The sequence below is a fragment of the Odontesthes bonariensis genome, chromosome 8 (genome assembly GCF_027942865.1).
Source record: "Odontesthes bonariensis isolate fOdoBon6 chromosome 8, fOdoBon6.hap1, whole genome shotgun sequence".
Taxonomy (NCBI): Eukaryota; Metazoa; Chordata; class Actinopteri; order Atheriniformes; family Atherinopsidae; genus Odontesthes; species Odontesthes bonariensis.
The window spans coordinates 12,294,685-12,309,322 of NC_134513.1; the positions used below are offsets into that span (position 1 = coordinate 12,294,685).

Consider the following 14,638-nt stretch of genomic DNA (forward strand, 5'->3'; position numbering starts at 1 on the left):
AATACCATCAGGTTATGTAAATGTAAGCTGTAAAGAAGAATCCACAACATGGATTTATGCCAACAACACTTGTTAAGGTGGTATGCCAAGTATGTTTACTTTTCCAATACACCACTAATAAGCACTTTGGAATTAAAAGCCATGCCACATAACACATCAAACATGTCAGGTTAAGTGTTTCCACTAATATTCGTTTTGGATCCAACTTGTTCCTATGACATGTGCCAGAAATCTCTCTACACCATCAAAACAACAATAAACGTTTGTGGAATAGGCTTATTACGTGTTTGAATTCCCAGCAGCCAGTTAAAAAAACAACAAAAAAAAAACACAACCTCAACCATGTGAGGAAAATATACATTATATAACACACAGAGAGGCAAAACATTTAAAGAACTTTTTTTTTTTTTACCTTTATTAGTGTATGCAAATCATGTGTGCCTAATATTGTGTAGACACATTTCAGAGCTTTATTCATGAGGAACAATGAGAGGAACGAGCACTGTAGGGTTTAAACTTGTTCAAGACAAAAAGTTAAATGTAGTAGAATTCAATACATTCTTACATGAAATATAACAATATGATCATACGTCATGTGCAAAATGAGAGCCCACTGCAAAGAGTAGCAGGTAAGCAGGGACTATTACAAAAAAAAAAAGGATTGTATTACTCTTGACATGTAATACTTGCATGCATGTATGCCTCCTGGACATTTGTCTGTTTTTGCAGAGTGAAAGAGGTCTAATAGTAAGCGTGAGTGGTATAACACACAGTTGGTGAACAATGTATTAAAGTTTTTCATGTATAACCTTACAAAAGTAGCTCTGAAGTGAGGAGATGAATGAGCAGATTTTAGATTTTACACCAAGTGTGCGTTTCAGAGCGGGAGGCGAAGCTCTCAGCAGCTCCACTGTTGTTTTCCCATCGATCCCAGCCTTTGTGCCATTATGATGGATTGCTCTGTGGGCTTCAGGGAGACCAGCGCTGGGCCTGCGTTATTGACATGGCTCCCATTCCCCTCTTCTCCTCGTTAAATACTTCTCTCCCAAGTTAATGAACTAAAAACAGTGAGGGTTGGTGGAAAGGGAATGATTTGTGACCATCTCGTGTGTTTCCTTGTGTAGTTAACTTTCAAAGACTTGATCAAATGCAGTCAGAATTGCTCAGTTTCTGTTCATAGAGTTAGCATGATGGACACTCTCGCAATCCATGACTGACAAAATTTCAGGCTCAGCTGTCCACAATAGCTGCAGAAGTTTACTTTCAGAAAAAGCAGACTTTTAACAACCACATATATAATACAATTCTCAGCAAGGGAAATTCTTAGGGGACCAACCCAAATTGGCAGTAGGTAGAGGATGTGGCCTCATTCAGACAGAGTAATCTGGCATCTGTTATTGCAGACAGAATCAGTGGGCCCGTGGGGCTACCAGGAGAGGAGGATAGAGGTGTAATTGAGAGCAGCAGTTTAGATCTAATAGGAAAATGAGATGAGATAGGGCACAAGTTCAGGTGACCGTCCAAGACAGTCTCCTTTTTATTGGCGCTTAAGATATGGAGAGCTGAAAGCTGGTAGAGTTTTAGCATGAAGGTGGCAATCTTTTATGTCTTTAAATAAGTGGAAACCAACAATTTCAGCTACCTGATGAAGTAACAAGATTTGTAAAGTTTGCAGTTGCGTAGGTTGTCACCTCACCTCCCAATTAAAGGAAGTCAGAGCAGAGAGAGCTCATCTGTAACCTTCATATCCAGAGATGGAAGGAATTCTATGTCAACCCACCACTACAATTCTTTACACCACTACAGTCAAGAAGAAATGGAAAGGGCACGCTATCCATCAACGGATTTTCACAATCTCACATCGAAAAGCAAGAATCTATTTCAAACATCCCCCATCCTGCAAGTTCCTTTAATCTTTATTTTTGCAAATATGCTCCAATTCTGATACACATGCTCCTACTACACAAACATGTGGGATATAGAATGGGAAAATTCTCCTGTGTTCCAGGCAATTCAACTCGCCTCATTACTTGACCCCATTTTATTGCTACACTGTGGTGATCTTCTTGTCCTTGGTAGCCTGTTTGATGGCGGCCTGCTCGCAGATGATCTCCTTCAGCCTCTGCAGCCGGATGTTTTGAGTGCTCAAGTCCCCCACACCCGTCTGACTGCGATGCAGCAGTGACAGGGCGTTGATGTACTCCAGCTCTGTGTAGCGAACACCCTGGTCCACCACCAGGTTCAGAAGCTCATCTGCAGTGTTGTACAGCATCTCATAGTACTGCCTGAACAGGGAGATAAAATGATAATAGGTTATGGATGAAGGAAATGGGTGGAGAGCCGCAGAGAGGTGAGAAAACATTTGAGAATAATGGAAAAGCGGGGGGAATAATTACAATCGGAGACACTTTATATCACTGTTTTTCATTTTCTGTTGCAGAATAGAAGGAGACATGGACAAAAAGGGAGAAAACTAAAGCAAGACTAACTGCTGTTGCTGTCAAACCCAATTTTCTTAAAAAGGGCCTCACCCTGTTGCTGCTGGGAGTATAAGGTATAGGGAAACATTCACTTACAACAAACTACCAAAGCTGTTCTAATGAAACATGTTGACAGAGCAAAAAGAGGAAGATGGGTTTAGAATCATTAGGTCTTTAATAAGGGCTCAATGCCTCGATGGACCATTTGAAAGAAAGCATGTACACACTGATCGAGCAGGGGCACAAGGGGACAGCAAGTGCCGTTGAATAACACACACTTCGACCTCTTCACTAAAACAGCACAAAGTGGATCGGCAAATAAGACAAACTGTCTGTTTGTAGTCTGCATTCCTATTTTAGAGAATTCTTTAAGATGGATCTCCTTTGTATGTGCGCATAAGTCATTGGACAAAAACTTATTAAAGAGGAACAACATCTGCTAATCAGTATTGATTAGTTGAAGGATAATCTGTCATAAACACATAATACACACTTATGAGGAAAAAAATACTACAATGGGTGCTTATTCTTTTGCATGTTTTGAAAATTATTTACTTCCTCTCTTCTCCTGACACTTGTTTCCAGTGTTAACAATGTGAAAATCAATAAGGGGGACTTGCTGTATTTGTGCAATTATTCACAGAGAAGATAATAGCTGAAACCCCCACAGCTCTGCTACTTACAGGAAAGACAAGCGTCCTTTATTAGAATAAACTAGCCACCTTGGCCAAGGACAAGCTCTGGTCACTCAACAACGGTGGCTCCTGCTGCTTAGTGAGAGCCAGAAGACACAGTTACGAGAAAATGGTAGTTTTGATAGCGTTGAGGTGAGGATAGGCCTTGGACAGACTGAAGGTTTTTTAAGAGAGAAAAAAATGTAAGGTCCACCTGTTTTCAATCCTTTTGTTCCCCTAAAAAGTCACAGAGATGGTTAAACTCTCTGTTCTGCCATATTCAAATAATTCTAATATGGCTCAGTAAAAAAGCCAAGAAAATAAAGTTTTCACTCATTAGAATGGCTCCACCACCCGTCCCTGACTCATCCTCTCTTTGTGGTGTTCATTTTCAATGCTAACGAGGCATTAATGAGCACTTAGGGTGCTTCTGTTCTCCTGCTTCTGTGTTTTATGTGCCATCAGTTTGGAGATTAAACAGTGGAAAAAGATTTAAAGAGTTATGGATGGAAAGATGGAATATATTGGAGCCATAGAAAAAGGGAACAGCAGATGACGAAAGGGATGAGTGAGAAAAAGAGGTGCATAATATCGGTTTCTTGGCTTTCTGGGCTGACAAGTGATGCCCTTGATCGTCAAACAATTTGCATTCTACTCTCCATTCACTGACATGGTCTTCTTTATTTTTTCATCCCTGAGCTCATTTGATGAAAAAGCTTGTCAATTATGACGAGTAACATTCAGCATGGTAACATGCACAGTTGAGTCCAGCTACGGTTACAACTTCCTAAAGCAAGATTAAATGTAGAACCTAAATAGTTTGTGTGGTGAATGTCACAACTCTGATAGATCTGCAATATGTACAGTGTACCAGTGTGACATGAGGCTCTGTGCATTATTAATGTGAGATTGATAGTTAAATCATCCAAAACTAACTGTAACCAATACAACTTATCTCTTAGTTCTTGCTGTTGAATATGTGTGGGCCGACTGTTAGGTTTATTTGGTTAAATTTAAAAAAAAAAAACGTTCGGGTAGACAACAGAAAGTAGGAAGCGCAAAGTGGGAAACACAGCCTTAAAAACAAATAACCTTTAAAAAAGTGAAATTAGAGCTGTGACCACTTTTACAGATTTGGACATTTTTCTCCAGCCTAAAACAGCATGACAAATGGTAAAGAGGGTCGGGAGCCAAGGAGAAAATAATAATAATAAAAAAAACCTCATTAAGGCTCGACTATAGTTTAATAGCAACTATAATTCACTTGGGAGTGATGCATCTAACAGGAGTCCCAGAAAGCATTTGTTAAAGAACGCTCATTTATAAACAGCTACACTGTGCGGTTTGTCGTCTTTTCTGCAGCATCTACTATCAAAAGAGCAAAGCTGCTTTCACAGGAAGAGTGTGTGCTTGACTATCAGCTGGCTGTTGGAGTGTGTGTTTGTTTGGGTGTCTGTGATGTGAGGACAGCTGGCAATCTGGCCTCCGTTCAGCAAGGAGGGGTTTGCAAAGTGTGTTTGCGTGCATCTGTATGCTTGTCCATCTATCCATGTGTCTGAGTGATGTATGGCAGTGTGTGCTGAGAACACCTTCAAACAGTTCATTACCCAAGCAGTTGGAAAGCTATTTGCCAAACAGGGGAAGGGCTGTTAATAAGATTAAAATCTCTCCGCACCCCACAATCAAGAGAAAACCCCTTGTGACATACACACATAACACACACAAACGCTATTCCTTTTCTTTGGTAGAGTTGCAACTAGTTGATGAAACAAGCCCTTTTCCCCCCACACACAAAACTGAAGTGAATTGCTTTGATTGCCCTCCTCTTTAGAGCCCTCAGCCTCCCTCTGTTCACCCTCCCTCATCACACACACACCAAACCACACGGTAATTTTTTTTACCAATTTCCACCTGCTTCCTCCAGAAGTCCCATCTATAAGAGCTCTGATTTAGTAATCAGCTTTTGTGTGTGCACGCCAATGTGCCTCCGTGGAGTGCATTCTATTAAATTTTAATTAGCTTCCCCCTCCCTTCCTCATACGCAAAGAATATTACATTAATTTATGATGCGAGGATGCAGCGCAGGACCGACAGATGACAATGGCACAAGAGCGAAAAAAGGGGGAGCGGAAAAAGTACGAGAAAGACGAGATTCAGCACAATTCATCTCCCCTCATTTTCAGCATGCACAATATTAAAGCCATTACTGGCCTGCCTCTGTCAGCGTGTTCACAACAACACATTAGTTAGTGGTGGAGAGATGAGGTGGAAGAGAAGAAATAATGGGCGAGTGTGTGGACAAACCTCTTCAAAAAGCTCAAAGCAGGGCTCGTTGCTGCTGAAACAAATACCTCCTGCCAACAACAACAAGGCTTTTGACTTTCTTTCTCTCATTTTTAAGTCACTTTACTGAAACAGTGCATCCAGTTTTAAATTGGGAAATGGATTTCTTTTTCTGGTTTGGCTGTCAGACCTGAAAACTGCTTTAAAAAAAAAAAAAAAAACTGTTTAAGAAGGACTCATCTTGACACCAACATAAGCCTGGTTTGTGGCTATGTTGCCCCCCCTTATAATCTTCAATAATCTTATTGTCAATTTAAACAATAACGTGTATTTGGTTTAGTGTAATGTAGCCTAAAAGCTGTTTTGCCCTTATTTCAAACCGATGCAGTTAACAAGATCAGTTTTTCACAAACACATTTTTGGTTCATCATGATTTGTTTAGCTGCAGGTTGAAAGACATATGCTGCTGCTTTCTGTGATGGTTTTGGGTTTTTTTTGCAGTCACCGTTAGATGAACAGGAGTGGACATGAAGACATAAGAGTTTCAGTTGGAGTTGTGTACATCGAGATGGGCTTACTGCTGTAACATGCATAAGAAGGTATTTAGCTGTAACAGCTTTCCCAACATTGAAGCTAGAATGTACCCTGTGCTCCTCTCTGGTGTTAACAATACAATACTGTGACATATGTTCTCGATGTATATTGCCTTGGCAGCTTAGTAAGTTTGAAAGCAATCAATGTTTTTCAATCGTCGATGTGAAAACTTTCATTTTTGACACTTTTGAATTGTTAGTTTCAGCATCTTTTCAATAAGATGTCTGGACTGCCTATTCTTCCCTCAGACCAGAGGGAAACTGAATAGAAACATTTCAAATATTAAGATTAACTGTACTAAGATACAGTATAAGTGAATAAAAAAGGAGGGTTTAATCTGCCAAGATATCAAATTAAATCCTTCTCATTTCTGTCTCCACACTTCAGGTTAACTATTGTTGTATTCTTGCTAGAAACTGGATGAGAGGCGAATCAGCCTTTATCCTATTCTTGCTGTTTTGTGAACCTGTGGATTCCAAAATCTTTTTTAAACCCCTCTGACCATTAAGTGGCTTTGTTTTTTCTCGAGATGAAGCATCCAGACAGCATGCTTTTCCTCTCTGGGAAAATCACGTAGCCAATCCATTTCACTTCCTTTATGTTTTTCTCTAATAAATCTTCCCCCCTTCTGCTCTGACAGTAGTAATATCTGACTGCAGTGCGTCTGAAAGACCTGTGTGCCTGAAAGCATGCGTTACTATGACAACTGGAAACGACGCCTGGCCAGCTGTCGTGTGAAGTCTTAGCAGCAATATACTTGTATATATTTAACAAGTTCAATGCAGCAATTAAGAGGTCTACTCCTTTATTTGTGTATTTGACAGTTTGACATGTATGTAGTTAAAGCAGATGTGATTCGTTTTCAATTCAAGAGCTAAGGGTTGCTGGCATTTATGCATGGTGTGTCAAATGGCGTTTTCCAAAATGAGTAGGCTTTGTGTGAATATAATCTAAGTCAAAACATCCTTAAGGCTCTTTCAGTCTGCCATCCTTCCTTCTGTCTCGATCTCCCTCCAGAGCAGGGCATTTGTCTCCTCTCTGGTAATGAGCAAAGGTCTGCAGAGACTCAGACAGAAGCTTCATCAGCAAAGACCAGCCTCATGCTGCACAATCCACAACAAACACACACACAGTTAAGAGCAGGCACATACTCACACTCTCACTGGCTTCATCAGCAAAGATGAGCGTCATCATGCTGTGAGGTGCACATACACAAACACATACACACGGAGACAGGCTTCATCAGCAGAGAACACTCTCATCATACTGCATCCTGCACATGCACGCAGAAGACAGGAGCAACAGAAGGGAGGGACTGGAGCAGAGAAGGAGAATTTCAATTCTGCAGAGGCAGTGCAGGTGATTGGACGATAGCAAAAAACGGGAAAAGAAAGACAGGGAGAGGAATAGGACTGAGAGGTGGGAGAGAGATAAAGTAAGGAACACAAGGTGACAGGGAGGGAGACGGAGGCGACAGTGTACCACAACCCGGCCTAAATACAAACACTTTTATCTGTTGACACCCACTACCTCCTGACATGGCCGTCAACTGTACTTATTACCACATTCTCTGAGGATGCGCCAGCCTGTCACCTTGACACGCACAAAAAACGAAAGACGCTTTATTTGCTGACACACTGGATCTCAGAGACATGCAAGCTTCTTGTACATTACACACATGCACACTGGAGCAATGTAGTAATTTCCAATAGCAGACAGGTGGGCCAGATGGGTTGAACTCTGAGACTGTCAGACTAGTTTTTACCCTAACTCTGGGCTAAGCGCCTGCGACTTTACTAGAGGTGTTATGACAGCCCTTTAACCTACATACACAGGTCACCAGTCAGTTATGAACTCCAACGTATTTATGTTTGTAATTGTGCCTTAGTCTATATCTGAAGAATATACCTTAAAGGCTGCTGCACATGCAAACAGGTACTTATAATAAACAGGTGACAAAGAGCCAAGAGAAGAGATCAATGTTCACAGTTCCCCATTCACACATGAAAAGCAGTGGAGATCCCTTATCTACAGTTCATATTAAGGTCATCTTCTTGATTCTGAGTTTTCTTCCGTACTTTCATTTCTAATGCTGTCAGCAGAAACAGTTTTAGATGGCAGCTACATGGAAAAATCCAACCGTCACGGACCTTATAGTTTTGCAAAGGAATAAAGAAATGTTTCTATCAGAAAAAAAACATAAAATACTGTATTTGAATTTTTTTCTGCCATAATTTATCGAGATGAAATCCAAAGGTTAAAATATGCACGTCTCAGTGTCTGCTAATTGCTCTAAATCTCTTTTAAAGTGACTGTATCAGTAGCACAGCAAAGTCTAAAACACATTCATAGATTGGAGTGGATGATTGCCAGGCAACATTACGTTTTGAAGAGTCTTGCTGTCAATATGTAACCATTGTTGCTTCTGGTATTTTCAAGATGAAGGACTAACCAATAGCTTCCCCTGTTTATCTTATCTTTGCCCTGGTCAAGAAATCAGCAATCAGCACGAGCAGAGGGTGAGGTGGACACATCGGACAATGAGAGGTAATCAGTGGCTGAGAGTGCAGTCAATACACAGACCCGGAGATGACTTTGCAGTGTCATACAGGTCTGCAAAACGAGTCCCAGAACTGTCTCAGAGCAGATGGTGTGTGTGTGTGTGTGTGTCCACTTGTGTTGAAGTATTTAGGTTTTTGTGTGTGTGTTTCACCTTGACTTGGAAGCGGATTTTCCTGCCAAACCTCTGACTGAGAGACAAGAACCTGCTATTGGATAGTGCAAATACACATGCTCACACAAACCCAGTAACGCACGTCTGGACTTTATCATCTGGTTCAACATTAATAACTGATGTACTATCTGTTTTCACTGGCTAGAATAAAAGCAAGGATTCGACCACAAGATGGCACTGTTTTCCCATCATTCTGCAATGGTTATGACAAGAGGCGGAGAGTCGCCAAAAGTGTGCATTAATGTGTGCGCAGGGTTCTTCATTTGTTCTGCAGTGCTGGTTGCCGGGCCTCTCCATAGATTTACCTCAGATCAGTGGTTGTTATGGTGCTCTTTTACAGGTCTCCCTCTTTCCCACACAAGCACACAGACGCAGCCAAAAAACAAACGCACATGAGCACACACACACACACACACACACACACATTGAAACAGCAAGAGGCACATGCTTACATGGGCAAGCATCTGCAGCGTCCCTCCACAGCAGACTTCCTGCTGTGATTAGTTCCTTTTCTCATTTTGCTCTCATTTCTCTAGTGGTGGTAAAAATGAATATTCAGCTCTTAGTCCCAACCCCTCTGACTGTTTCACTGCAGATTAGGTTAAAACAATATTAGTTTCTCTCAGTTTTTGCTACAAAAACCATTTCAAAATGAGTATATGAAACATCACAAAAAAATCAATCCCTCAGAGTTTACTGAATGCAGTATTATGCACATATTATGTAGTATGTATTACAGTGTCCAACTGAACGTTAGTTTGGAAGCCAGAAATTGTGAAAACTCGAAAAAAGTTACACAGAACCTTCTCTTTCCTGTGATATTCTTATAAAAGCCCAGCCACATATAGTTAAAGCAGAATGCAGAGCTATTACATATTGATAAAGGTCTATCAGCACCGGATAAATCTGTCCGTATTTTGTTAAATCTCACATCTGTGGTGGCATTTCATTCAACCAGCAGCGACTGGTTTGCAAGAGATGAGGAAGTGAACAAGTGTAGCAAATACCTCAACAGACCAAGAAAAGTGTAATAAAATTCAGGAAAAGGAGACTGCATTCAGAGAAAAGCTTACAGTCTAAAAAAAAAAAAAAAAGATGGACAACTAGAATTAACTTTTCTGGAGCAGAAAATAGGCTAAATGTCTTAGTGGGATAATCATTTGACCATTCCATCCCTACATTTGTGCCTTTTATGCCCTTGTAGATACATCGTACAATTATAAGAGAGCACTCCTTTGAACAGGTGGCGGAGGTTACAAGCATGCAGAGAGAATATTTGAGTCTTTATTCTCAGTCGCAGAGGGGGGAGACCAAAGGTCCACACTTCAGGTTCAATTTATCAGAAACCAGGACTTTAGAGTTGGAAATAATTTCACATTAGACTTTGTGCCTTTAGATAAAGATGGAGTAAAGGCCTTGAAATATCGCTATGGGGTGAATGTTTTAATTTAACCGAATCTTAACAACATACTTATACAAGTCATATGTTTATTTCCAATGGCAGGTTCAGACATACTTGATGAATATTCATGTCCTAAATATAAACATATGCTGATTAGCTTGGCTGAGTATCTGAATGGATGTGAGCAAGTGTGTATGTGGATTTGTGTACGCAAGTGTCGGTGCGTCTTAGAGCCAGAGGCCGGCCAATCCAAAAAACCATGAATGTGTAAACAATGTGCTCTGCAATTCCCAATCAACACCTCCACACTACCCACGCCTTTCAATCAGAAGGAGTGGGAGACGGAGACAAAAAGACACAAAAGCTATCACTGGCATTTCTCCATAATCAAAGTTGACAGAGGGTAGAAATAACATACTAATCAATGGTCTTCCACATACAGTTCAGGTCTTTTCAGTTCACTCTTTTGTCTTCCTTTATTTTTTTTTAGGGAAACTGGGCTGACCTTACCACAATGGAAATATCCAAACTCTGCCAGCACACCCAACCACTCAAACACGTGACCCACTCAGAAAGAGATGTTTAATTAACCCTAAAGCATGGTGATGATGCGATGCAGACAATTGTTTTTTAAGTCTTCACTGCTTATCCATTGTTCATTCTCCTCCTTTTCTTCCCATCTAAATCTGTCTTTCTAGTATTCATCTCACCTCTCTTCATGTCACCTTCTCCAAGTCCTTTCTGCACCTGTCTTGACAAATATGGCTTTTCAATAACTTCCTTTCACTTAGTGTTTCAATTTTCCTCCCCTGAGCCTGCACTTGTTTTTCCATCTTTTCCATCACCCCTCTTATCACATGCGCTCTCCGACCAAGGACACAAGCTTCTAAAAGAGAGGGGGGAATCATGTGAACACTATGAATCACTTGTTTCTTTCTGCCTTCCTCTCTTCTCTATCTTGTTCACAAAGATGTCTTGAGCTTTAATTTTCCTCACACCTGTCACACCTGCAGTGGCCAACAACAGGCTTTCTGGATTTCAGGATATTGTGCATACCTGTGTGCATCTGTGTAAGTGTGCAATAAGGCAGGACTGATCACCAGGCAGTCTTTTTCATTTTCATTAATTCATGTCATTTAATATTAGTTTAAACTTTCAATTGGAGTAATTTCAGCACACATTCTGGCACAACAAAAATGTTCATACAATTGTGTGTAAGACGGTTATTTAGTTAGTTTTGTGGTGTCAGGGGTTTTATTGCCATGACAACATTAAAACCCGAGGAGAAAGAGCAAGGAGAATATCCTGACAATTGAGAGCAACTCCATATTGGCACATTCTTTTTGCTGTCCAAGGTATTCAGTTTTTACATGCTCATACTGGTGGAGACTGAGTATATATACTGAATAACTGCAAGGTTGCTGGTTCAGCCCATGGCTTGAAAGAAAGGTTGATTTCAGTTATAAACTAGGAAAACTGCTCAAGGTTAAGTGGCTCACAACTGTGAAAACGTGAAAATAAAATCCTGACCTGGCAAAGTCGAGGTCAGCCTCCCTCGACATGGTGATGTTGGTGAGATTCTGCTGGAGGACGAAGATGTTTCTGCACATTTTCTTAATGCCGGATTCGCTGATCCTCTTGAAGTACTGGGCCCCGTTGATCAGAATGCAAGAGATCAGATGACCAAGGCCTAGGAAGAGAAAAGCAAAGAGAAGAGCGAAAGGAGGGGAAAACTATGGTCATGATCAGGACTGAGGGAAAATAAAAAGACATTTGAATAAAAAATATATATTGGGACTCAAACAGAAGAATATAGTTAAAGTATGCTTTAAAATGCTTAATGCATCCCCATCACTCTGAAATGTCTTCCCAGGACCATGCTGACCTTCAAATATATACTGGAACTTGTGTTGCTGCAAGGCAGCACCCATGGCTTCTTCTATGGCTGAGATGTCCTTGTTCAGTTTGACCACCAGCGGGTCGTAGTCCATGCTCTCCACATTAGCCACAATGGCATAATTGCCTTGCTTGGTCAGGGGGATCAGGTAGTGGAAACAATGCACCCTGGAGTGAAACAAGGGAAGATAATTAGGAGGGCAAAGAAATTACAAAGTGGAAAATGAAATGCTGGAGAACATTTTTAATGTCTGACTTTAATGTCTGTATTCATTTGATGACTTGTCATTAAAAGTACACCTGCCGCATGTTCTTAATTTTTAGTTGTGCCGCCCCTGAGATTCTTCCATGGTCACCTGTTGATATGCTGAGATTAACTATGACATGTACTAACTACCAACACATGGGAACAATGAGGTAAAACGAGAGTACAGCGGTGAGTATGAATGAAGTTTTATTATTCTCATCCCTGGAAGTTTTAATTATTAAGGATGTGACCTTAACGCCTGAAATTTCAACAGAAATAATTCCGTTTAAGTATTCATAATATATCAACTCATTCAACTACCACTGCATCACTCCTGGATACCATTCAGCCAAGCAAAGTGCTGTAGGGCACTGGGCTGAATATGCTGTGCAATTCTGAGCAGTGTTCAAAAAAGCTTCAACATCTTATAAATGTTGAAGCTTACGACTGACACAGTCCTGAGCATTATACCATGTAATGAAACTCTCTTTACTATAAACCAGTTCATTAGATGTGTAGCAAATATGAGAAGAACTTTTCTATCTGTCACTTTGAGTAAAAAAATAAAATAAAGGAATGACCAAAGGATGATGTTATTTGTGCTGATATCTTGACAACTTTGCAGAGTTTCATAATTTCAGAACAATCAGAACTATTTGATTTTTCTCAAGCAGAAAACTCTCAGGTTTGTTTGGGTTATTCCTTTGTTGTTTCCTCAATAGTTAAGCAGGTAAAGGAAACCCCTTCACATCCTCCAGCCAAGTGAGGAACAGTCACCAGGATGTATCATTTTCCAAGTTCACCACGAAGAGACATGAGTCACAAGAACAAATACGGCTTCAGCTCAAGGCGCACGCTGTTCGTAAGTCTCAGGAAAGGGTGCATATGAGTCTGTGCCCAAAACAACTCAACAGAGCCGTCACTTAATAGAACTAGAATTAATCTTAACTAGATCAATACAAGAGAAAAATATGGAGCAGTTTTATGATGTCACAAGATCTGAAGCATACAACATCAACCGTAAAGCAGGCAGCGGAGGCAGTGTGATGGCGTGGGCATGCATCACGAATGTTTATTGATGATGTGACAGAAGACGGAAGCAGCTGGATGAGTTTTAAAATGAACAGGGATATACTGTGTGCCCGGATTCAACCAAATGCAGACCACTGTGAGAGAAACCCAGGAGTTATTTGGAGTAAGGAGCCGGAATCTTCTGCAGTGTTTGAGAAAGTCTCCTGATCTTAACCCAACTGAGCTGCATTTCACTTGTCGAGGGCTAAACTAAAGGCAGAAATGCCAATAAAAAATAGAATAAAGGCCTCAACAGGGAGGGAACACATTCGTTGGTGAGGTCGATGGGTTTGAGACTTAAGGCAATCATTGCAAGCAAAGAATTTCCAGAAAATCATTAAAAAGAAAAAGAAAATTGGTTTTGGTTATGTAATTAAAAAAAAAAAAAAAAAAAAAAAAACGGTCAAATAAGGTGGGGTGTGAATGCCCTAAGGCTGAAGTTAAGAGCTTGTACACAACTTTACAATCAATATAACACTGTAACTTGGATTTGTTTTGGGGAAACAGCTCAATAACAACAAGAATTTGTCAACATCCAAATATTTCCAAGCAAAAATATGCATCTTTTACAACTTATCTTTTAACAGTATGTTATATTCGTTGCCCACTTGAAACTATATATGCATGAGGCCCTTTAGATCTATAGGAGACTAATGTCTGTCTAGACTTAAAAAGTCGATACTTTTATAATTCCTTAATAATAGTGCCCAGAGCATGAGGGTATAAAATGATATGGGTAAATGTTTCTTCAGCCTAAGGCAAAGCCAACAACTACTCCAGATATTCAATGCCTCCATCTCACATCCCTCTGTCTCAATTCAATCATTTCTTCTACCAAGCTACAGTAGATCCTTTCTTTAACCCCCACCAACACTTTAACCTCACTCATCACTCTTCCATCTCTTCCTCCCTCACCTCCTTTCTTCCTCATGGCTTCATTTAGCTGTTACCACTATCAGGGGAAATTCGCTAGATGGGGAGAGTCAATGGAGTGTAGCATATAGCTAGACATCAGCCTCAGGGAGGGTTTTTCACTGAAATCATCAACAATATTGCATAAGCTACACAATGATCTACAGGGAGGGATGGAAAAAGCTGGAGAGAAATGATGGAGGACTATTAGTGGTTGTGGGAGTGAAAAAGTATATGGTGTGGTAAATTAACTTAGATACAGTATTGACATTCAAAATGCCTACTGAATACTGTGTATGTATTTCTAAACTTATACATATAGATGGTGTTAGTTTGATGCCATCA

General features: G+C 40.4%; 1 protein-coding gene across 1 annotated transcript in view; it reads right to left on the reverse strand.

Annotated features, from left to right (window-relative positions):
• Positions 1–147: 147 nt before the first annotated feature.
• Positions 148–14,638, reverse strand: part of exoc4 (exocyst complex component 4) — a 115,148-nt gene continuing 100,657 nt past the window's right edge. Inside the window, exons 18-20 of the mRNA XM_075471744.1 lie at positions 12,053–12,231; positions 11,698–11,857; positions 148–2,285 (exon numbers count right to left, since the gene is read on the reverse strand). Of these exons, the coding sequence (XP_075327859.1) occupies positions 2,048–2,285; positions 11,698–11,857; positions 12,053–12,231 (577 nt within the window). The 3' untranslated portion in view covers positions 148–2,047. The remainder of the gene's footprint in view (positions 2,286–11,697; positions 11,858–12,052; positions 12,232–14,638) is intronic.